Source organism: Monodelphis domestica, chromosome 2, assembly GCF_027887165.1.
Source record: "Monodelphis domestica isolate mMonDom1 chromosome 2, mMonDom1.pri, whole genome shotgun sequence".
In the NCBI taxonomy this organism is placed as follows: Eukaryota; Metazoa; Chordata; class Mammalia; order Didelphimorphia; family Didelphidae; genus Monodelphis; species Monodelphis domestica.
The window spans coordinates 512,029,037-512,054,252 of NC_077228.1; the positions used below are offsets into that span (position 1 = coordinate 512,029,037).

General features: G+C 46.2%; 1 protein-coding gene across 4 annotated transcripts in view; it reads right to left on the reverse strand.

Annotated features, from left to right (window-relative positions):
- CLUH (clustered mitochondria homolog) overlaps window positions 1–8,990 on the reverse strand; it is a 32,189-nt gene extending 23,199 nt beyond the window's left edge. For 2 of the 4 annotated variants that reach the window (XM_056819640.1, XM_056819639.1), the window contains exon 1: window positions 8,712–8,990. In XM_056819640.1, coding sequence (XP_056675618.1) covers window positions 8,712–8,811 — 100 coding nt within the window. In that variant the 5' untranslated portion in view covers window positions 8,812–8,990. Of the gene's footprint in view, window positions 1–1,376; window positions 2,385–8,711 lie in introns of those variants that run through there. The other 2 variants (XM_056819638.1, XM_056819637.1) reach the window with 1 other exon arrangement.
- Window positions 8,991–25,216: the final 16,226 nt, after the last annotated feature.

The window sequence follows — 25,216 nt, forward strand, 5'->3', positions numbered from 1 at the left end:
AGGAAGAGGTGCAGAGACATGCACAGGGAGACAGACAAGAAGAGTCCAAAAGCTGCCACTTTCCCTGGTTGAAGTTGGGGCAGGGATGACAAGGTGACCCCCTCCCTCTCCAGGTATTACACAGGAATGAAGAGGGAGAGGCTTAGTAGCATCTGAGACACTAAGCAGGTTTGCACCAGGGGAATCCCCTTCTGGGGCTGTTCTCTGAAGACAGAAAAGTAGGGCGGGCGGCATGCACCAGCCCAGATGCCTAAAGCCAAAGTCCAGGGGGAGCATCCCCAGCAGCCCTTTGCTGAAAGGTGGCCCAGCAGACAGGGCTCTTCTGGCCAGACAGCAGTCTGAATAGGAAAGGCCAAACCAGGAGAAGGGATAGCCCAGGGCTAGGGCATGACTCCTTTCCACCGCCACCCAAGAGTGGCAAGGACAGAAGAGAGGAGCCTAGTGGGGCATAGTGTGGCAGGGGCAGGGGGATCTTCTAAGTTCTCGGGCCCTCAACTCAGATGCTGGGTACATGAGCCCTGCCCCAATCTAGCCCTCCAGATTTCAGACCTCAGATGAAGAAGCTGTGAAAGGACATCTCAAAATGGTAAAACAACATAAAAATGCATAAGGCCTCCTCACAGGAGCAAGGGAAGGAGGGCTGCACTGGGGAGTCCAAGGACCTGGGTTCAAATCCCAGCTCTCTTGAGATGATTTTCCACCTACCCCCCATCAATCCTGATTTTTGCCCCCCAAACCTGTAGCATTACAACCCTTCAACACTAAAACACAATTGTAGGGGATGACACATATAGATACTCTCTCAAACTCACACATGCACAGTATATATGTGCATACTCACATGGTACACAATGGACACTTTTACAAACACAATTATACACGTGAATGCACATACACAGCTCACTTTCACACATATGCAATCAAGCATGCATCTATACATGGGCTCACATGTACACACACACACCACATGCTTCCAAATAGTGCACACTGCCCTTGGAGGGCAGAACTCCACTCCACGCACACTGTAAAGGCACTTGCAGCCCAAAACCAGTAAAGGACCGTCTCAGTGAGTGGAAGGACTGGAGGAAATCCGTCCTGGAGGGTTTGGGATCTAAGCAGAGCCTGAAGGTGAAGGCCCCCCTTCCCTCGGGCCCAGGGTCACATTTCCCGGGCAGGCCAGCTGAAGACAGAAATCTGATCCTCCCTCACCTACCGAGAGCACGTGTTCTAGCCACACATATCAGAGGCTGGCATGGGGTGCTGCCCTTCAATAGACATGGCCACTAAGGCCCCTAGAGAACAGTCAGACCTCAACTGCCTCTGGTATCTCCCCTGGCCACCCAAGAGCAAGGGGCTCCCTCCTGGCCCTGACCCACCTCCTCCAGGCAGTGGCAGCGGCTGCTGTCGTGTCTCCTCCCTCTTCTGTTCTGGTGATGCAGAGCTCTCATCCCCACAGGGCCCTGGCCCTTTGGGGTTGGGATGCTCTTCTTGGGGGATACGGGGACTGCCAGCGCTTGCCAAATCTGGTTCTGCAGCCCCCCATCTGCCCGGCCAAGGAGAAGCCTGGGCCTCTAGTTCACAGGTGGGGCCCCAGTCCTGGGCCTCACGGCTGCTATATGTGAATGGGGCTTCATTGGCCAGATCCACCCCACCAGCTGACCCTGCCCAGCTGCCCGCTTTGAAGCCAGAACTGCTAGCTTCAAGTTTCACAAGGCCCTGCTCTGCTCCACTGGCCTGAGCGCAGGCTAACTCCCCCCTCGTGGTGCCTAGCTCAAGGTCGGCCGGAAGGACAGCAGCGGGACGGGTGGCTGAGCCCACTCTTGGACCCTGAAGGCTTCCACTACTAGGCATCTCTATTCCAAGAACCCTTCTCTCTCCCGCTCTCGGCCCCTCACTACTGGCTCTATTGATGGGGATAATATCCGGGTAAGGGTCCCTGGCACAGGGAGCATCTGGCCTGCTCTGCACTGGCAAGGGGCGCTCCATGGTAGAGGCCTTGGGCAGGAGGGGGGCCCTCTCCTCATCCCTGGCAGGAGCAGATAGAACAGCTTCTGCCAGCCGCCAACAGCAGCTGGCACAGACCCCAGCCCAGGACATTGGGGACGGCCTCACCAAAATGTCCTTCCTCCAGAAAGTTGCTGCCAGATCCTCTTGGAAACTTCTCTGGGGGGTGAGGGGGTGGAGTCGGGGGGATGACCTTTCCCAGACACCCACCACTCCTCTTAGGTCTGCCCAGAGGGGTCTGTCTGGAACCTCACTTACAGTGACCCAGCCCTGGTGCCCCTTCCTTACAAGTCACGTTCTGGAGAGAAGAGGGCAGCATGGGAGCGGAAAGGGGAATGTGAATTCTCCCCAACTACCGATCGCGTGACCCAGCCTCCCGGCCCCCAATAAGGAGCTAGCTCGCCCCCTCCCACTCCGAGAAATACTAGCCTCAGAGACGGAAGGGGAATGAAGCCAATTCTTTCCTGCCTGCAATTTTCCTGGGAGAAGCCTAGCTGGCAACAGGGAAAGCCCTATAAGAAGCAATGTTAGAAGGGCTAAAGGAGGGCATCCCCCAACTCCAGTGTGAGTGGGGCTATCGGGCCAACCAAGGGGCAATAAAGGAGCCAAAGACTTCTGTTACCAGGGCCCAGCTAGGACTGAGTGCTCGGGCATCTATGCTAAACAGCCATCAGAGTTGGGGGAGGGGGGAGGGCCCTATGTGGAAGGACATCCATCTCTGCTCTTCACAGCCCCAACCCCAGGGCACAAATGGGCTTGGCACCCCCAGCTGCAGAAATCAGTCCAGGAAGGAAGCTGAAGTCTACAACCCTGGAGTGTTTCCTCCGGCCTCCTTGGAGTCCCTGGGCTCCCCAGAGGCCTAGCTTAAGCTCCTGGATTCCAGGACCCTGGAAATCTCACCCCTCCGGACCTGTCTTCTCTAAGGTCCCTCCCAGTGCCTGCTGTCTGTCAGCTGCCCCCAACAAGGGATACCTTAAGATCAATGTGAAAGATCATTCTAACCAAACAAGGCTTCCAGTGGCGAAACACTGAAGTGAATTGACCCCCAACTTCCAACCTTCAAACTAGAGCCAACTGGGGGGGTGGGGGTGGCATGAAGCCTGGGGTTAGCGGGGTTTTGGTGACATTCATTCTTCCCCCCCCAACCCAATGTCTTCCTTATTCAAGGCCTTCCCTCCCCTCACTTACCCATGACTCCCTGTCTCCTAAAGGCAGAAAGCAGGAGCCCCAACAGCACCCTAAGATGAGTCCCTGGGGCCTTTCCCCATAAAGGTTCTTAACTGGAAGCCTGGGTCTCCACCCCCTGATTTCTACTGTGTGAATTCTCAGGGGTAGAAATGATGCTGGTGGCCCAGGCCCAAGCAGGAAACCTGAGGAAGTGAGAATGTGAGCATCCAGAACCTAATCCCATTACCCAAAGGTAAATCCCCTCCCCTTGCCATGGTAAAGTGAGCTCAATTCTGAAAGCCCAACAAGCCCTCATTCTTCCTCAACCTCAGAATCCTTTTCTCACTGGGGGGTTGCAGGACCCAGCTCCCTCTCCTCCCTGTGCCCACCCACCAAGCCACCCCCACTTTCTTCTCCTGTAAATGCGACAGAGAGAAGAAGACAGGCTATTTGGGGCCTTTTTTTTTTTTTGCTTTGTTTTGAAATCACTGGGAGTTTGAGGTCATTTAGCCTTCATCCTTCCTTTTCCAATGGGGGCCCAGGCAAATTCAGTCACTTGCCCAAGGTCGTGCAAGTTTGTTAGCAGGAGAGTTCCTCAAATCAAACTCTTTCTCCAATTCCATGCTGTCTGCCTGGGTGGCCCAGAGACTGCTCTGAGGCGCTGATAAAACTGCAAATGCCCCCACCATAGGAGAGGGATTCTGTCTCCTGCTTTCACCCTGGAGGGTGGCTGGCCTGTGATCACCATCATCTTGAAATAGGAAGTATTCATTTAGGTTTCTCTGGAGGCCTCTTTGGAGATGGGAGGGGGGTCCTGGGGACACAAAGAAATAACCAAAGAAGAATAGGGAGAATCCTAGCTAATAGAAATCACCTCTGCCCGCCCCCGTTCGGCCTGATCCTCTCTCTAGATCTCATGTCCAACAATCAACAGAGGAGAGTGAAATGAAATTTGTTTAGTAACTTATCATTTGCCCATTGCCTGATTGTTCTCAATCTGTGAGATCAAGGCCAGCTTCCCAGGCCCACAGGGCTCCTAACCCAGGGTTGTAGAAACCTGACATAGAAATGGAGTTGACCAGGAAACCCAGAAAACACACACACACACACACACACACAAGGTAGCTGGGTGTGCTCCTCCCTACTCCTTACCACCCCCCTCCCATTGCACACCTGGCTTAGCTTCTCTTACAGGAGTCTGGATCTGGGCCCAGGTCCCTCCCAAGACCTAGCCAGGCCTCAACACTTTCCCCTTAAATGCAGCAGCAGGTAACCCTGCCCAGTGAGGAGATACACCCCTGCCTCAGGGAATCCATGAAGGGGAGACTAGACAGCTACCAGGCCTGTCCTCCCACACCCCATTCTCAAGAGTAAGGGGGGTGGAAAGTAGGCAGATCCTGCCTGCCTGCCTGATGAAGGGAGCTGTTGGCAGGCCCCCTGAATAAGAGACTGAGCTGATGAGGACGATGGCACGGCCTGACTGCTTCAAAGCCAAAAGGCCACTTGGAATCTTTGTTGGAGTCAGGGTAACAGCCTGAGATGGGGGGAGATTGCCCCTGACCACCTTGTGGTGGCTTCTTTGACTCCCTTTAGAGTTTAAGTCAGTTGTTCCAGGATCCCTCCCTTCCAGTCCCCCTCCAAACCCCAAAGCCCAACAAAATGCTAGCTTTCCCCAAGGTGATCACCCTAAGGGCAGACACTTAGAAAAGCACACAGAACACATTAGAAAGAACTTGAAAAACCTGCCTGATCTCTTAACACCCAAGAGTTATTCTTTTCCCTAGACAGAGGAGACTCAAATATTAACCATGAAGACCCCTTTGCTGCTGCTCAGTTTCTTCCTCTCTAAATGAGGGGGGAGGGGGGGCTCCAAGCCAGAGCAGGCTTCCCCAGAAGGGAGGGCTTTTAGAGGGTCTTGGTTCCTGCAGGTCAAAGGCCACAGGCAGGATGCCCTATTTTAGGGCCTGAGTCTCCAGAGAGTCTTCAACCATCCCCTGCACCACCCCTAAGTACAGCCCCAAACTGCAGCTCCTATCTTCCATTTAGAATTCAAATACACTAGAAAATACACTACACTTCTCTGCCAAAGAGCACTAGATGAAGAAAATCAGACACCCCAAGTCATCCCACCCCTCTGGCCCCAGTTCTGGATCTCCACGGACTGTGTCCTTGGGCTGAACCTCTTAATTTCCTCATCTATAAAACAGGCATGGCAGGAGCACAGGTTTTTGAGCTGGAAGAGGGCCTTAAAGGTTGCCCCTCAAAATCTCTAGTACTCATAGTCTATGCCAGAATCTTCCAGGATCCTCCCTCTACCTCCACTCCCCACTGCTCTAAGACTGCTATAGCTTTAAACATTCTAGATGTTGACCCAGACCTCTACCCTGCCCCACAATGGGGAATGGCTGCCACCACCCTTATTCTCTCCCAAACAGGAATCTTGGCTAAGTAGTCCCCACCATTCAGTCCCAGTCCAGAGAAGCCTGGAGACTAGCTGAGGCCCGAACCAGCCTGGGGAATTCCACATCTCCATCCCCACCTGTCGGCGGGAGATGCTGCTAGGGCTGCTCACCACTGGCCACACCAGTCTTGTCCTCCACCACTCTCCAGGGTTCCTTTAGACTAGCAATAAGAAAGTGCCTACAGAGCTGCAACTCCTGTGGGCAGGCAGCAACATACCAGGGCAGAGTTCACTCACTCCTCGAGGAAAGAAGGGGATTGGGAGAGGGGCAGAAGGCATGCTCTCTCCTCCAACAAAAGCCAGAGTACAGTGAGAAGCCCCCACCGACTTGCTGAACCCCAGACCAAGCCTGGAAACTTGGGATGCTCATTCCACAGCATGCCAGAGCTAGAAAGGAACTGTCAGGCCTAGACTCTCAAAGACTGGTGGCACAAAGAGTTAAGGGGGCAGGTAGAGGAACTGAAGGGACTCAAGAGAAAGGGAGAAAGCTGGCCCCACCCCAGGCACTCCCCACTTGGCTGATGCCTGCCCCACTGGGATGGCTTTGTGGGATGGGAGAGGAAAGTGGGAAGGGGGGGGGGGGGCGGAATCAACACCAGTGAACTTTGCCTTCACAACAGCAACTCTGGAGCTGACCCATTTTTCGCAATAAGATGGGTTAATGATCAAGTCAGGACACAAACGCCTTCTCTGCTAACCCCCATCCCTCCCTGTTCCCCAGGGCCAGGCAACAGATGAAACCTTAGGGAAGGGAAAAAGAGCATGAACCCCAGAGACTCCTCCCAGCCTGCCCCCACATACTACAGCACATGTGCTGAGCTAAGAAGCCCCTGGGGCTCCCTCCCTCCAGTCTCCTGAATCCAGACAGCTAGAAAAATCATCTGCAGAAATTCAACTTGTCCTTTCAAAGCTGTCCAGGCCCACAGACATGAAGGTCACACCTGAGTCTCGCACCAAGCTCAGAAGGGGGAAAGGAGGAAGCTAGAAAATACTAACTGCAAAGGAAGGGGGTCCTGACTAGCTTCCTACCATCCACTGAAAACCAAGAGGCTAACAACCTTGGTAAAGGATCTTACAAAGTTAGGAATAAAATCAGAAGCTCCCCCCTTCTGCTGCCCCAGGAGCACAGCAGAGCAGAGCCCCAGGAGCACAGGCCCAGTCTCCCCAATTCTTAAACACACACCCATCACGATCCCAAGAGGAGTGGGGTTCCAACAAATGAATCCCTCAAGGCCTAAGGGAGCAAGGACTAAATGCCAGAGAAGGGGGACAGAGGACCTTTGACAGTTTGGGCCAAGGAGACAGATCTCTGCATGGTGTAGCTCAGCTTGGAGGGCCCCCGTGGAGCCACGGCATTTCCACAAGCTAACACTTGGGGCCTATCTGCAAGCACAGGCCTGTCTACCACTAAGGAAGCATGGCGGCAGGGCAAGAGACTAGCCTGGGGCCTCTAGGGATCCCCCTATCATCTCCATCATAGGAGGAGGACGGGGACCCCAGGCCTGGAAGGCCTTACAGCAAAGGCCCAAGAGGTCCTGGCAGGCAGGAAAGGGAACAGGGAAGGGACCCACACAACCATCCCCACAATCCCTGGGCCACACATCCCTACTATGCATGACAGCTGCCAAAATGCACAAAAAATGACGGAATACAGTTGCCCACTCCCACCCCAGTGGTACTGGCAGCCCTTGGCCCCCACTGGAAGGCCAGGAGCAAAGAGAAAGGGGAGGGGGCAGGATCTAGATTGTGTCCCTTTAACAGCAGGGGGATGGTGGGGAGAACCACGTGCAGAGTTGGGGGGGCAGGGGAACCCCTGATGGGACAGCAAGGAAAGGGAGGTGTGCATGTGTGGGGGTAACTCTACCTCCCCTGAGCTGATGGTGGAGGAAGGGTCCAGCCCAGCAGGAGGTGAAGGTGACCTTCAGGAAGGGGGTGGGGCAGGGAGGCTAGCAGGCCCCATTCAACCTTGCAGGCCCCCATTCTGGGGCCCAGCCTGATCCCCTCCTCACTCTAGAGACCAAAAGTGGGAGGGCAGTGAGACTCTCAGAGGCTGTATCTGGGAGGAGAGAGTCTGGGGGAGGCAGAGGAGGTTGAGAGAAAGGGGAGGAGAAGATAGGACAGGACTGGGAGGAGGGGAAGGTCTAGGGGGAGGGGGAGACACAGGATGAAGGGTCTGGGGAGCAGAGTTGGACCCGTTAGACCCACATGGGGGGGAGCAGCCTTGGGAAGGTCAGGGAGCAGGTGAAGGAAGTGGGAGAGAACAGGGAGGTGAGGGGGGGTGGATGGAAGGGCATCGGAAGCTTGGCAGGAGTAGGAGAAATCGGGGAAGCAGGAGAAGGCCCAGAGAGAGAGAAGGGCCTGAGGCTGGGAGGCCGGGAGATAGGGGACGACTAAGGGGGGGGGGGGGGGGGAGGGTCTCAGAGAAAGGATAGAGAGAAGGATCCAAGGTCGGGAGTTAGGCAGGAAAGGCTGAAGTCTAGGGGGGCTCATATAGGGGTCTCAGAAAAGGCGGAACAAGTTTAGTGTCGGAGGGTCTTAGAATAGGGGTTCAGAGAAAAGGCCAGGGAAGAGGCCCAAGGTGGGAGGGGGGCTAGGGCAGCTGCAGCCTGGAGAGTCTCAGAATGGAGGTTCAAAGACAAGGCCGGGGATGGAGTCCAAGGCCAGGGAGACAGGCCAGCTGCAGTCCAAGGGGAGGGGGGATCTCTGAATAGGGATTCAGAGGTAAAACCAGGGAGGGGGTCCAAGGTCGGGGGGGGGGGGCGGGGGGAGAGGTTCTCCCTCAGATGACGGTTCAGAAGTAAAGTCGGGGAGGGGGATCTGAGGAAGGGTGGAAAAGCAGACTGCAGTTCGGAAGAGGGGTTTCAGATGGGGACCTGGGAGAAAAGCTGGGGAAGGGTCCAAGGTCAGGGGGTTTCAGAAAAGGGATTCAGGGGTAAAGCCGGGGAGAAAGGTCCAAGGTCGGGGTGTCTAAGGCCGGAAGGAGGTCCAAGGCCGGGGGGACAGACCGACCGCAGCCCGAAAGGTCTCGCAGGAGTCCTGGGGAGATCCCGCCCCCACCCCATGCTCCCTCCCCGCTCACCGGCCGGGCTGGGCCGGGCCTTCCCGCCGCCCTGCGGGCCGGGCTCCCGGGGGCTCTCGGCGGGGGCGGCGGGCGGTAGCTCATCCGTCTTGATGACCATGGCGGGCCGGGCTCGGGCTCGGGCTGGGGCTAAGCTCGGGCTGGACCGTCCGCGCTCCTCGGGCCGCGCCTGTAACCCAAGCCGAGCGCCCTGGCGCCGCCGCGGCTCCTGCGGGAAGGACGGAGTCAGGCAGCCGCCCACGTGGTGCGCGGCGTCACCTTTGACCCCCCGCCGGCGCTCCCCCGCCCCGGCTCCAGCCCCGCCCCCGACACCGCCCCGCCCCAGCCCCCCCGCGCACGGCGGCCCGCAGGGGACAAAACGCCCCGCACCCGACTCGCCGCCGAACGCCTTAAAGGAACTGGTCTCCTCTGAGAGGATCCCGGGGCGGGACTGGGAGGGCAGGCTTCCTAGGAGAGACCGAGGGAGGCGGGGCATCCGGCGTGACCTTGAGCTGGAGGCAAATACAAGAACTTCCCCCACTCCTGTCACTCGTGTCCTTCCACTTGGACAGGCTAGAGCTGGAAGGGAAATTCAGGACGGCTAATGCAACTTCCTCTGGTCACCAAAGGGGAAACTGACACTCAGACCCGGTGGGGGTAGGGGAGGTCAGCGAGGAGAAGGGGGAGTAAGGAATTAGTAATTAGTCTCCCTTCACCACTCGGATCTGAACAGCGGATGTGCCTACTCTAGAGCCTTCAGTGGCTCCCACTGTTTCTGGAGTAAGGGAGACTGCCTCTTAAAGTCTGGCTCCAGGTGTTGGGCACAACATTGCCCTTCACAGGCTTTAGCTTCCCCACCATGTCTTTCTTCCAGGCTCAGATGAGGTGAAGGATACTAGATTTAAGACCAGACCAAGAAGGGACATCCCTTCCGACTTCCTCACTGTATCAAACACGGGGTATCAGGAGGCAGCCCTCCCCCTATCTCCCAACCTGAATACCAGCCCATCTGGCATCACCAGAACACTTGTTTAAAAAAAAAAAAAGATTTTGTTTCAGGGAGAAGTTTGGGACCATTTCCCCAACGCGATTTAGACTGATTTTATTTCTCTTATCCAATTTAGAACCAGTTCACTGACCAAATATAGTGTCAAATAGAGAGAGAGATGCACTCTTCATATACTTGGGAGTAGCTTAAACTCTCCTGAATGTTTATGAACCCCACTTGGGTGACTTTGCACATTTCCAGCAGTTTTAAGCTCCTACTGGGCACAGATAGACCTTGGAACCCCTGAGAGTGATAATCTAACCCAAGCCCCTCACTTTATCTACAGGACACCCAGAAATGCCAACGGAGATTTGTTCAAAATCACACTAAATACTAAAAGGTAGAATGATGACTGCTGCTTGTTATCAATTCTTTAATTTCAACTGAGCCCAGGTGGTGTTTTTTTTTCCCCTCAAGTCATTAAGTACTTAGTACCAGGCACTATGCTAAAGGCTGAAGAAATAAAGAAAAACTACACACACACAAATCAAAAATGTTCCTGCCCTCCAGAAGCTCAGTCTAGGGTTTTCTCTTCCATAAAAGACTTCCAGCCATCCCCATCATGCTGTGTGACATTATTCTTATTCTCCCAAGTTCCCTGAACCTTGGACTGTCCCTGAGCTGCTAAGCTCTGATAGGTTAGGTGAGCCTTCCCTTATCAATGCTTCAAGCCACTTCCTGGCTATCTCCAAGGCTCCCAGGACAGCACCCTCCTCCTCCCCCTTTTCTCTCTCTTTTCTGTATTTATTATCTCATTTGATCCTCACAACAATTGTGATAATATTACTATTATTACCCTCATTTTAGAAATGAAGAAACTGAGGCTGAGAAATGTTAAATGACTTATCCAGGATCATATAGCTATACAGGTTCTGTCTGAGGTTGGCTTCTTATTCAGATCTTCCTCACCCCAAAGTCCAGTTCTCTAACCAGTGGGCCACTTAGCTGCCTCCTGGGGACTAAAATTGTCTTATTTACTTGTATGTGTATCCTCAACACTTAGCATTGTGCTTACTAAATGATCTAGCTAGCTCTCTTTATCATACTCCACACAAGCAGGCTATTCCAGATCTTATCTTTCCTTCTCAGACCTCCTATACCAAATCTATCTCCCCCTCTCTCAACAAACCTCTTGGTCCGTGTTCTGCTCACTAACTGTAAGTGTCCTCCAAAACTCAGTCCTCTCCTTTTCTGTACTCTTTTTTGTTGAAAATCTCATCAGCAAACAAGGATTCATTTTTATCTCTATGCAAGTAAATAAATATCCAGCCCTAATCTTTTTCCTAGATACACTCCTGAACCACTAATCAGCCAATAGACAATAAGTATTTCTTGAGAACTTGTTTGATGCCAGGCATTGGGCTAAACCCTAGTGATAAAAAATTATATATATTATATAATTATATATAAGTATTATATATATATGTATATATATAAGCACAAAACCTCCCTGTCTTAAAAAAAAAAAAACCTTAGAATCTGTTACCTAAACCAGGAAGAGAAAAAGCAGAAAAAGAAAATTATATACCAATTTCCCCAATGAATACTGATGCAAAAATTTCAAGTAAAATACTAACAAAGTGAATTCAGCAATACAGTGTTACAATTAAAATTATCTCAAGACTGATTTTTGGATAAGATATGTTTATTGAGCATATCAGCTTTATCAGTTAGACCAGCATCATAACTGATAAAGAGATATCAGTCTCCATGGTTCTAACCTGAGTAGAGAGGACTTTAATTGGGTCAAGCAGATTAAAAAGTAGATTTTTAGAAGCTCATTTTTCAGTCCCTTCTTTGAATATCCAAAGACACCTTTAACAGGTGAATAGCTAATTAAGAGGTCCTCCATCGACCTATCCACCCCTCCCCATCATGGGGAGCCAGTACACAGGAAAAGAACCCTTTTCCCCTTCACTTATCAACCCAATTCTGTTAGAAAGGAAGTCATTCCTTGGGATTCTAAAGACAAAGAAAATACAATAAAAAACAAAACAAAACAGCAGACTGGATGATATCTCTGACCCAGATCCCAGACATAGGAATACATAGTAATTTTCCTTAATATACAGGAATTAATTCACCATATGAAAAACAATATCACAAGGATCATTTACTATGACCAGATGGGATTTATATCAGTAATTCAGGGTTGATTCAATATTAGGAGAACTATAAGCATAATCAACAATGTTAATAACAAAAATAATAAAAATAATGATTATCTCAAAAGATGCAGAAAAAGCTTTTGATAAAATGTAATACTTATTCCTACTTAAAAAAAAAACACTAAAAAGCAAATAACTTGATGGGGCTTTCCTTTAAATAAGTAATCTCTATCTAAAACCAAGAGGAAGTATTATCTGTAATGGAGATAAACTAGAACTCTTCCCAATAAGATCAAGGGTGAATCAAGGATGTCCATGATCACCAACATTATTCAATATTGTACTAGAAATGCTAGCTATAGCAATAAGACAAGAAAAAGGAATAAGAATAAGCAATAAGGAAATAAATCTATCACTCTTTTTGCAGATAATATAATGGCATATTTAGAAAATCAAATAAAAAACTACTTGAGGGACAGCTAGGTAGCACAGTAGATAGAGTGCCAGGCCTAAAGTCCAGAGGACCTGGGTTCAAATATGGCCTAAGACACTTCCTAGTTGTGTGACTCTGGCCAAGTCACTTAATCCTAATTGCTTAGCCCTTGCAACTCTTTGGTCTTGGAATTCATACAAAGAAAAAAGATAAGGATTGAAAAAAATTCATTGAAACAATTAACAACTTTAGCAAAGTTGCAGGATATAAAATTAACCCACATAAATCATCATCATTTCTATATATTGCCCATAAAGTCCAGCAAGAGGAGATAGAAAGATTTCATTTAAAATAAATACTGGCAGCATAAAATACTTGGGAGTCTACCTGTCAAGACAAACTCAGGAATTATATGAACATAATAAAATATTTTTCACACAAATAAAGACAGATCTAAACAGCTAGAGAAATATTAATTGCTCAAAGTAGGTCAAGCCAATATAATAAAAATGACAATTCTACCTAAATCACTTTATTTATTTACATACCAGTCAAACTACCAAAGAATTATTTTCTAGAGCTAGAAAGAATAATAACAAAATTCATTCAAAAGAAAAAATGGCCAAGTATATAATGGGAATCAATGAGAAAAATATGAAGGAAGGTGACCTAACAATGCCAGATCTTAAACTATTTAAAAGTAGTAATCATCAAAACAACTAGTACTGACTAAGAAATAGAGTATTGGATTTGTGGACTAGATTAGGTACTCAATAGATAGTAGTAAATGACCACTACAATAATCTAGTGTTTGATAAATCCAAAGATCTAAGTTTTTAGGTCAAGAACTCAGTATTTGACAAAAATTACTGGGAAAGCTGAACAGCAGTCTAACTGTAGACCAATATCTTCTACTGTGTACCAAGATAAGATAAAAATGGTGGCATGATTTAGAAATAAAGGATAATATCATAAATAAATTAGGGAAACATGGAAAATTTTAGTTGTCAAATTTATGATAATGGAAGAATTTATGACCAAATAAAATATAGAGAGAGTCATAGGAAATAAAATGGATAATTTCAACTACATTAAATTTAAAAGGGTTTGCATAAACAAAACCAATTCAACTAAGATTATAAGGAAAACAGGAAATGGAAAAATTTTACAGTAAGTTTCTCTAATAAAGGCTTCATTTCTAAAATATATAGGGAACTGAGTCAAATTTATTAAACAATTTAAGAATTGATAAAATTTATAATTTTATTAAAATAATATTCAATCAATAAATTGTCAAAAATATAAATAGGTAGTTTTTAGAAGACAAAATCAAAACTATGGAAAAAATTATCTAAATTGCTATTGATTAGAAAAATGCAAATGAAAATAACTCTGAGGTACCAGCTCTTGTCTATTAGATCTATTAGATTGGCTAACATGATAGAAAAGAAAAATGACAAATGTTGGAAGTTGTTGTCATTGTTGCTTTTCAGTCATTTAGTCATGTATGGTGCATGGGGTTTTCCTGGTAAAGATACTAGAACAGTGATAGTGAACCTTTTAGAGATTGAGTGCCATGACACCCCCATACCCGGACAGAAATCAAGTGCCTCCCCTCCCTTACCCCAGACAGGGGAGGGAGGAAGCACTTCCATTGGGCTGCTGGGCAGAGGAGTGAAGTGAAAGAATGTCCTCAGATTCACAGAGATTCACACATGCCCTCTTTGGCATGAGTTCCATAGGTTCACCACCATAGTACTAGAGTGATTAGCTATTTCCTTCTCCAGTGGATTAAGGTAAACAAAGGTTAAGCAACTTAACCAGGGTTGTCTAGCTAATAATGTTTGAGGTTGGATCTGAACTCAGATTTTCCTACATTGAGGCCCAAAGCTCTATCCACTGTGCCACCTAATGCTGTATTGGTGGGATTGTAAACTATTTTAGCCATTCTGTAATAAATTTGGAATTCTGCCCAAAGGACTATAAAATTGTCCCTACACTTTGACCTAGCAATCCTACTACTAGGTCTATACCCCCAAAAGATCAAAGGGAAAGGGAGAAAAAAACCTATTTGTACAAAAATCACTAATAGTAGCTCTTTTTGTGGTGGCAAAGAAATTCTGAGAATTGGAGGAAGGGAAGGAAAGTGGCCCAGGCCCAGGAGCAGGTGGGAATGGGGGTGGGGAATACCCATTGTAAAGACAGAGAGATAGGAGCTGTCATGTGTCAAGAATGGTGAGGCCAGTGTAGCTGGGCCATGAAGTGCCTGCTCAGGTTGTAAATGCATGTAGGAGATGAATGGAAAAATCAGAAGGGACCAAGTTGTTAGAGGGAGCCCTTGGAGTCTATTGAGTACAAGGATGATGAGGCTAGAACTCACCTTGGCAAACTATATGGGAGAAAGGTCTCAGGAACCTGTGGAGTTTGTATGAGGTCCAACGTTGTTTTTTAGTCAACCAGTCAGTCGACAAACATTTAATTAAGGATCTTCTATGTGCCAAGCAAGCATTGTGCTAAGTGCTGGAGCTAGTAGGAGAAAATGCAGAAGAAAAAGGAAAAAGAAAGCCTCTGTCTAGGAGGAGCTTACAACTGAAAGGAGGAAGGCAATTCACAAAGCAAACTGGAAAAGCTGTGGAGGGGGGAGGAAGGTTGGGGGAGGGGATGATGGCGTCCAATCCAAAAGAGCCTTCTTGAAATGGAGGCCTTGGGAGCCTTTCTTCAGGCCTCAATCAGATGGGCAGAGAAGATTGAGGATTCAAAGAGATGATAGCTTTTTAAAAAAAAATTCCTATCTTCTTTCTTAGTATGAATTCTAAGACAAAAGAGTGGCAAAAGCTCAGTAATTAGGGTTAAGTGAATTGCCCAGGGTCACACAGCTAGGAAATATCTGAGGTCAAATTGGAACCCAGGACCTCCCCTAGGCCTGGCTTTCATTCTACTGAGCTACCTAGCTGTCCCCCTTTGTATGAGTTCTAGGGCAGATGGATTCCAAGACAGTAGAATGTCTAGGGCTAGGCAATTTGGGTTAAAAGACTTGCCCAGGATCACACATTGAAGAAGTGTCTGAGGCCACTTTTGAACCCAGGACCCCCCAACTTTAGCTCTGGTGCTACCTAGATGTCCTAACTGATGACATCCTGAAGTGTGAGGAGTTTCCCCCATGAAATTTCTGGGGGCTTTTGAGGAAATTCTTCCCTTTGGGAATGTCCCATTGAAGAAACCTTCTGGTTTAAGAAACTGAATTGTAAGCTCCCAGATTTAAAGTTGGAAGGAATCTCGGAGGTCATCCGATGTCCCCTTCTTTAACACTTCCGGGGTATCTCACTTTCTCTCAACTCTAATCTAATCCTCCAGATTCCTAAAGACCACAGATAGGCCTGGAAGACCTTATCGAGTCCAACCCAGCCATTTCACAGATAAAGAAATAGACTGCTGGAGGGAAAGGGCTTCTCCAGAGTCACTCAGGCACAGGGAGGCAGACCCAGGACTGGAAGCCAGGTCGTCTTACCCTAAACACAGCCCTCTTGGATTGCATAACCAAGTGTCCCAACCATAGACTGCAGGAGTCTAGGGACCCAGTTTCTAATCTTGGCTCCACCCAAGATTCTTTGAGCACCTTAGGCAATTCAGCTAAACCCTTGGTGGTTGTTGGTCCAATAATAAACAGCACCTGCCATTCTTGCCTCAAAGGCCTGGGACTGAATAAGAACACTATTATGAGAGGGCTTTGGAGAGTTTAAAGCAGTGAAGCATGTCCTCCCTGTGGTAGGAAAATGATGCTTTCAGCTTAGAATTAATACACAGTAGAGGTTAAATGACTTGCCCAAGGATACAAGGCTAGGAAGTATCTGGGGCCAGAGACCTGGCTCTCAGTCTAATTAGCCATCTCATTGTCCCCCTTAGAATGAATTCTAAAACAGATTGGTTCCAAGGCAGAAGAGCATGAAGGGCTAGGCAATGGGGGTCAAGTGACTTGTCCAGGGTCACACAGCTAGGAAGTGTCTGAGGCCAGATTTGAAACCAGGATCTCCCATCTCTAGGCCTGGCTCTCAGTCCACTGAGCTACCTAGCTGCCCCACCTAGTCTGAATTCTAAGACAGATTGGGTTCCAAGGCAGAAGAGTGTGAAGGGCTAGGCAACTGGGGTTAAGTGACTTGCCCAGGGTCACACAGTCAGGAAATGTCTGAGGCTATATTTGTACCCTAGTTCTTCCCATCTCTAGGCCTGGTGCTCTCTCCACTGTGCTACCTACCTGTCCCTTAAGGCATACATTTTCAGACAAAAATGTGTTGATTTGTCTTGCTTGGCTATATTTGTTACAAGAGGTCTGCTGGAGGGGTGAAGGGCAGAGGAGTAGATACAGGGAGAATCATTGAGGGTTAATAATGTTTTTTAAAAGAGCATTAATAAAATAGTTTAAGTTAAAGAAGACAAAGAATATCACCATAGAAATGGTGGTCAACATAGAAATATCAATCAATCAGAAAATATCCTGTAGCTATGATGTATTCAAATAAACTCTTATTGAGCCCCTGCTTTACAGAAGGCACTCTATAAAGTGCTGGAAATGAATAGTTGAAATCAGATCAGTGAAACGCAATTGAACTCACAAAAAGCTTTGATCAACCTAACACTTAGTTGCTAGCAGTCAGGAGCTACGCAGTGGGGATACAAAGAGAAAAATACCATCCTTGCCCTCAAGGGGTTTATATTTGAGAATAGGGCCATTATCTATATATATAAATAGATACAAAATGATTTTAAAGAGCCAGGAGGGGAGTGCTTGAACTCGGACTCTGGACTCCGGAAACTCTTTCCCTAGACTGAAAGTGACGAGAGCTGTACTTGGAAGGAAGCTTGAAATTTACAAGACATTGACAGACTAGTCTATTACGGAAGAGCAAGACCAGACTTGAGCACTGGGGTTTCCTGAAGCCTCTCTAGTCAGCGCCACGCACTACTCAGATGCCCAGATAAGAAATGCATTTTCCTGGATGGTGGGTGTCAGAATGCAAAGAGGGATGGCAGAGTCAGGGAAAGCTTCATGAAGCCATATGACCTCAGAACTGGGTCCTGATCCATTTCTGGGTTTTAGTCAGTGGAAACGTGGCAGGCAGGAATTCCAGGTAGACTGAATTCAAAGACTGATTTAAAGAACAGTGTGGGCCTGGAGTCGGGAAAAGCTGAATTCAAATTTGACCTCAGGCACTTCCTAGCTGTGTGGCCCTGGTCAAGGCCCTTCATTCTATTTGCTTAAGCCCTAGTCCTTTTGTCTTAGAGTTGTTACTAAGATGGAAAGAAAGGATTAAAAAGAAATAAATATAAAAGATAGTGTGAGTAATCCAGTTTGGCAGGAATTTGGAGTAGAGTACACTGAGATAAGCTTTTAAAAAAGGCTAGATTGTGGAGAGTTTTAAATACTGTGCAAAGGAGTGTGGACTTTGGTAAGTAGTGGGGAGCTATGGAAAGTTTTTGAGCAAGGGAGTGGCATGAAGGCAGGTTTGCCTTAGGAAGGTTATTTTGGCATTAATGGTGTTCAAGAGAGGGAAACCCCTTGGGAGGCAGTTGTAGTCATCCAGTTGAGAAATAATAAAGACTTGAATTAGCTCCTTGAGGGTAAGGACTGCCTTTTACCTCTTTTTGTACCCCAAGGCTTAGGGCAGTGCCTGGCACACAATAAACATTTAATCAATGTTTATTGGTTGATTTAATTAAGAATGGTAGTGATAAGAAGGGCATTGAGTAAGACATAGCAAATAAATAAATACATTATCAGTATGTCAATACAATATATAATATTAATACAAATATAAAAGGGGTAGCTAGCTGATATAATGGTAGAGTACCAGACCTGCAGTCAGGAAGACCTGAGTTCAGAACCAGCCTCAGACTAGCTGTGTGACCCTGGCCAAGTCCCTGAACCCTATTTCCTCATCTATAAAATGAGCTGCAGAAGGAAATGGCAAGCCACTCCAATATCTCTGCCAAGAAAAGCCCAGCTGGGGTCATGAAGAGTGGAACAAGACTGAACAATGACAATAAATACAGTATTTTAGACTTAATCCCTAAATCCCTCATTCTGATAGGTAAACTTTTGATTTATCTTGCCCAGGCCCAAGCCTCCACTTGACTTCGTGGCTATTTCACCGGGTCCTCTTTGTGTTTTAATCTGCTCCCTCCATTAAACTGTAAGCCCCTTGAGAGCCAGGACTTGTTTGTTTGTATCTATAGCCCTCCTGTGCTTAGCACAATGTCCAAAACATAGTAAGTGCTTTTAAAAAGCTCTGTTTTTATATATCCATGAAAAGAAGGCTTAAAAGCGTAGGATCGATTTCTTTCTTGGTTTATAGGCCAATAAGAATGTTAAACTAAGGGGGCAGCTGGGTAGCTCAGTGGATTGAGAGCCAGGCCTGGAGATGGGAGGTCCTAGGTTCAAATCTGGCCTTAGCCACTTCCTAGCTGTGTGACCCTGGGCAAGTCACTTGACCCCCATTGCCTAGCCCTTACCACTCTTCTGCCTTGGAGTCAGTACACAGTATTGACTCCAAGACGGAAGGTAAGGGTTTAAAAAAAAAAAAGAATGTTAAACTAAGTGTAAAACAAAACCAGGCCAGATAATTCCTTTATTAGGTTCCAAGAAGTCCAAGAAGTGAATTACAAGGAGCCTGGTCATTGGACTGAGCTGACGTGACCCTGGGGGCTTTCTCTAGCTAAGCCTTCCAGAAGTTGGGAGTTTGAGAGCATCAATACTACCTAGCAACAGAGCTACTCACTCCTCCTGAAGATGATACCCCAACAACAGATGGAGTGTCAGTTCAGAAGAGTTTCAGGCTGTCAAAGGAATAAAGACCTACTCTCCAGACAGATGCTGAGACTTTAGATACAGGAGTCAGCTCAAAGAACATGGCGTCTGGCAACAAAGAAAAAAGTGACTGTGGATTTGAGAGAAAGCTGGTTCCAGCAATAAAGAAGTGATCTAGGTAGGTAGGCGGTTCAGAGCAGCAGGCCTAAAGACAAGAAGTCCTGGGTTCAAATTTGATCTAAAAAACTGCTTAGCTGTGTGACTCTGAGCAAGTCACTGAATCCCAGTGGCCTAGCCTTTACCACTCTTCTGCCTTCTAAGATAAGTTAAGGGTTAAAAAAGACCCAACTGATCTGTAGAAAGTATCCAACTTGAGAGGTCCCTGAGTAACACCTACAAGAGAGACATTGACAGAGAGGGCTTTATTTGGGGAAGAGAAGACTCTAAGGCTGTGATGGCAAATTGATGATACACATGTCAGCACTGACATGCATAGCCATTTTCGATGACATGTGGACGAGTGCCTGGCACCCATAACCAGACACTTTTAGCACCCTGAAAAATATAGCAATGGCTTTATTCACAATTTTTCCCTCTACTTACTTTTGTGAGACCTTATTCTCAGTGTTAATCAAAACCAACAAAAGAAACAAATTGACAGATGAAGTTAGTAGCGCTTGCTTGGGCTTGAAGTGTACAAAATACCAACCTTGAATTGAAGATTTAGCCAATGAAATTCAGCAACAAAAAAGTCACTAATAGGCAGGTTAGTTAAAGAATTCCCCCTCCCCTCACTTATCACACCCCACATAAGTTAAATAATATCAAGACCAACAAAAGAAATCAACTGACAGATGAACAAAGAAGTCACTAAGCAGGTAAGTTAAATAATTAGTTTTTGGTTTATTAAATAGTTATATATTACAATTATACATTTTTGTTATTTAAACTATAAATATCATGAAATTATAGGTTTTTTTTCTTAAAGTGACATACTACCCGAGTTATGCTCAGTTTTGGGGTGAATTTTGAAACACGAAGTTCAAAAGGTTGCCCATACTGCTCTAAGGCCAAGTAGTACCTGAGGGATGATGAGCCTCAGTCATATGTGTTCCCTATGTATGTTCCTTGTTCCTATTGTCATCTAAGTCTGTATATATCAGTGGGACAATGAGTCACAAATTTATAAAGGGAAAATTTTGTGGCTACATTTGTTATGGTATCTTAGGAAATGCCTTTGTTAAGAACTAATTGTACCTCCTAGATAACATTTAAAGAGAAGCATATTAGGGGAAGCTCATTAGTTACATAGTTGTATTTTTTTTAATCCCTTATCTTCTTTTTTGGAATTTATATTGAATATAGGTTCTAAGGCAGAAGAGCAGTAAGGGCTAGACAGCTAGGACTAAGTCACTTGCTCAGGGTCATGTCTGTGAAGTATCTGAGGTCAAATTCAAACCCATGTTCTCTTGACTTAAGGCCTGACTCTTTATCTACTGTGCTACCTAGTTGTCCCTATTTTGGATACCTTTAAATTTTTTAAAAACATTTTCCCAAGGTTACGTAACTCATTTTCTCACCTTCTCTTCCCTCTCCCCTTCTGGAACCAACAAGCAATTCTACTGGGTTATACATGTGTTATCACTTGATACCTATTTCCATATTCAATATTGTTTTAAATTCAATTTAAATTCAATATTGTTTTAAAACCCAAACCCCAAATTCTATCCCCATCAAACCTCGTGATCAATCATTTGCTTTTCTTTTGCATTTTTGCTCCCACAGTTCTTTCTCTGGATGTGGATAGTGTTCTTTCTCATGAGTCCCTCCGAATAGTTCTGGATTGCTGCATTGCTGCTAGTAGCAAAATCCATTACATTTGATTGTGCCACAGTGTATCCGTCTCTGTGTACAGTGTTCTCCTGGTTCTGCTCCTCTCACTCTGCATCAATTCCTGGAGGTCGTTCCAGTTCACATGGAATCCCTCCAGTTCATTATTCCTTTGAGCACAATAGTATACGATCCCCAACATATACCATGATTTGTTCAGCCATTTCCCCAGTCAAAGGGCATTCCCTTATTTTCCAGTTTTTTGCCACCACAAAGAGTGCGGCTATAAATATTTTTGTACAAACATTTTTTCATTATTATCTCTTTGGGGTACAAACCTAGTAACGGCAGAGCTGATCAAAGGGCAGAGAGTCTTTTAAAGCCCTTTATTTGCCCCTATTTTAAAGTGAGTTTACTCCCTTGAAACCAAAGCAATGTCCTATCCAGGGTACCACCCAGCAAACCTGGGAGAACCTGAGGGAACAGACCAAAGGGAGGTGCTCTACTTATTTATGTATATGCTGTCTCCTTCAAATTAATGTGAGGTCCTTGAGGGCTGGGATGATTTCATTTTTGTCACTGAATCTCAGTATCTACCACAGAGCTTGACACATTGTAGACAATTAATAAATGCTTATTTATTGACTAAAAGAATGGATAATAGAGCTTCCTAATTATGAGTCACACGTATATAGCAGTTTTTTATTTTGTTTTTTTAAACCCTTATCTTTCATCTTAGAATTAATCCTGTGTATTTATTCCAAGGCAAAAGAGCATAAGGACTAGGCAATGGGGGTTAAGTGACTTGCTCAGGGTCACCTGATTAGGAAGCAGCAGAGGCCACATCTGAACCCAGGACCTCTTGTCTCTAGACCTGGTTCTCTATCCACTGAGCCACCCAGCTACCTTCTATGAAGCAGTTCTAAGGTTTTCAAAGTATTTGACATATATATCATCTCTATTTGGTCCTGCCAATTCGCTCTATGATCTCCATTTGATAGATGAGGAAATGGAATCTTTGAAAGAGGAAGACTTGCTTAGAAGTTGACAGCTAACAAATGTCAGAGATACAAATCCACACCAGGTTTTCCTGACTCCAAGTCCATCATTCTATCTACTATGCCAAGCTGTGTCTCAATCATAATGGCTGACACTGATATGGTTCTATTGTCCATTATTCAAAGATGGGGATGGGATGGGAGATGGAAACTTGTCTTAGTCCTGTGGAAGGAAAGTGGATTTTGAGTCAGAGAGTCTGTGTTTGCATCAGATCATAGAATATGGAATTTATATCTGGAAGGCACTGAAAGGTCATTTAGTCTGATACCCCTCCCCTCCAAAAAAGAAGCTGCAGATGAGAAAACTGAGATCCAGAGAAATGAGGTGACTGACAGTGTGAAAGAACCTAATTTGAACTCAAGTCTTCTGATTCCAGATCCAGTATTCTCTCTCTTAAAACACTTCTGCCTCTTTAGTTATTCTTGGGGGTCACTAACCTCTCTGGGCTTCAGCTCTCTACAATGGGGCTTTTGGACTAGACCTTATCACTGTAAGGACCCTTCTAACTCTAGGATCCTATGAATTCAACTAATTTGCAATCCAACTGTGAGGTGAATAGTATAGGAATTATTCACCCCCATTTTAGTAAGGGGACAACAAGGCCTAGAGAGGTCAAGTGACTTACCCAGGGTCACCCAGCTAGTAAGTAGCAAAGCTGGAATTCAAACCCTGTTTGGTTTCTTTAATTCCAGAAAGCCAATACCCTTCCTTTTGTAAAATTTAAAATTAAATTAAATCCTTGGTGACCAGCTCTCAAATATTCAGTCCAACCAAAAATTTTATCCCTTTCACTTCCTTCCTTCCTTCTCTCTCTCTTTTTCTTTTTTCTTCCTTCCTTCCTTCCTTCCTTCCTTCCTTCCTTCCTTCCTTCCTTCCTTCCTTCCTTCCTTCCTTCCTTCCTTCCTTCCTTCCTTCAAACCCTGTTTGGTTTCTTTAATTCCAGAAAGCCAATACCCTTCCTTTTGTAAAATTTAAAATTAAATTAAATCCTTGGTGACCAGCTCTCAAATATTCAGTCCAACCAAAATTTTTATCCCTTTCACTTCCTTCCTTCCTTTTCTCTCTCTTTTTCTTTTTTCTTTCTTTCTTCCTTCCTTCCTTCCTTCCTTCCTTCCTTCCTTCCTTCCTTCCTTCCTTCCTTCCTTCCTTCCTTCCTTCCTTCCTTCCTTCCTTCCTTCCTTCCTTCCTTCCTTCCTCCCTCCCTCTCTCCCTTCCTTCCTCTTTCTTTCTTTCTTTCTTTCTTTCTTTCTTTCTTTCTTTCTTTCTTTCTTTCTTAAGTAGCTTACCCAAGGTTTCACAGCAAGAGACAATATTCTTTCCTGGACATCACTGGGGCTTGCTGGTGACAGAATGGAGGGTGGAATGGAGGTGAGGAATAAAGAAAAAATCATGGGGGAGACAGAAATAGGAGAGGGAGAGATGACTCCAATGTTGTAACGGTAGGGAATTTAGAGGATGGTGTAACCATGGACAGAAGTAGGAAGGGAAGAACAGATTTTCTGGGTTGCCAGGAATAACTAGTTTGGTTTGGGGCTCATCGAGTTTGTGGTGCCATTAGGGAATCCAAATGGTGATAAAGATGTACACCCATCTGTTTCTAAATATGCATTGTTTTTTAGATACCAAGATTCAAAGAATTCTCCTCTATAGCTCCCATCAGAGGAACCTCATTCTCTGATTTGTGTCCAAGCAGTAGGGTAGAAAAAGCACTGAGGTATTCAGACCTTTAGCCCAGTCCTGGAGACTAAAGGCATAGATTACAAGACAATAGAATCTGCCTGTGACTTTAAGAGCAAGATATTCCCTCTGTTTGAGATTATCTGGCCAGGGAGAGAACAAACCTAGTACCCTGTCGTGTCCTGGAGAGAGTCTGGAGTCAGGAAGACAAATTCAAGTCTAACCTCAGACACAACTTCTCTTTGCCTCAGTTTCCTCAACTGTAAAATGGAGGGGTGAATAACAGTACTTATCTCTCAGGGTGGTTGTGAGGATCAAATGATAACATTTGTAAAGTGCTTAGTATGATGTGTGATACAGAGTAGGCGTTTAATAAATACTTGTTCCCTCCCTGCATTGTGCTTCTCCCAGTGCTGCATTGTCAGGATACGAGTGGCATAATTCACTCTCTGATCCCCAAATCTCATAGATTAGAATTCCTCTGGACTATGGAATAGAACTGGAGTCAGCAGTTGGAGTGCACAGCTGGATCCCCTACCCCAGGCAAGTCCCGGCTCCAGAATATGGGAGTCAGCCTGGGTGCTGTTCTGCCAGAAGGGGTGGGGACCTCAGTTTCCCCATCTTCCGGGCGGGGATAATGAGCCTAGCCCTCACCTAACCCTGAGAAAGGTGCTAAGTAAGTTAAAGCAGAAGCATTATCTCAGCTGGGTGTTGGAAGCTTAATTAATTAGCATGCATAAAGCCTCCAGCTCCTGGGGATAAAAGGCTTTAGCTAATTATTGTTATGGATGTTGGGCCCCCTCAGCTGAGAGTTTCCACTCCCCATCCCCACCCCCACACGCAGATCCACCCCACTCTTCTTCCCTCTCAGTGTCTCTTGGGGGGGGCTAAAGAAAGACAACGGATGGAGCTTCTCCTCTTGGGTTCCAAATAGCTTTCAGATACCCAGTTCTGCCTGTGTGATCAGCTGGAAAGTGAAAACTCTTCCCACTGGGTTTGAAATGGGAACTTGGGCAAGTGACTGAGTAAAGGTCTATGACAAAATTCACTTTCCTCTTAGAGGGGCAGTCTACCCACCTTAGTTGTTAGCGAATTCTATGGAGCACCTCTGAGTGGTTTTAAAGGTTTGCCTAGCTCTTGCCATTCTAAGACAGACAGTAAGAGTGAAAAATAAATACATCTAACCCTTCTTCCTTTTTTTTTTTGTGAAATTTGTGAATCCATACATTTATAAAGCAACTACTATGTGCCACACAAGACAGAAAGATCTGACACTGTCACTACCCTCAAGGAGCTCATCATCTTTTTATGTTCAAAATGGACACAGAGAAGTAAACACAGAACATATACATAAACAATAATCACTACCTTCCCAGGTCTTCTCCAGGCTAAATCACTGCAGTTCCTCCTGTAGTAAACTAGTATATCAGTTTCAAGGCTCCTTGACATTCTGATTGCTTTCCCCTGAACTTCCTCAGTTTGTCCATATTCTTTTTTTTTTTTTAAACCCTTACCCCCCATCTTGGAATCAGTACTGTGTATTGGCTCCAAGGCAGAAGAGTGGTAAGG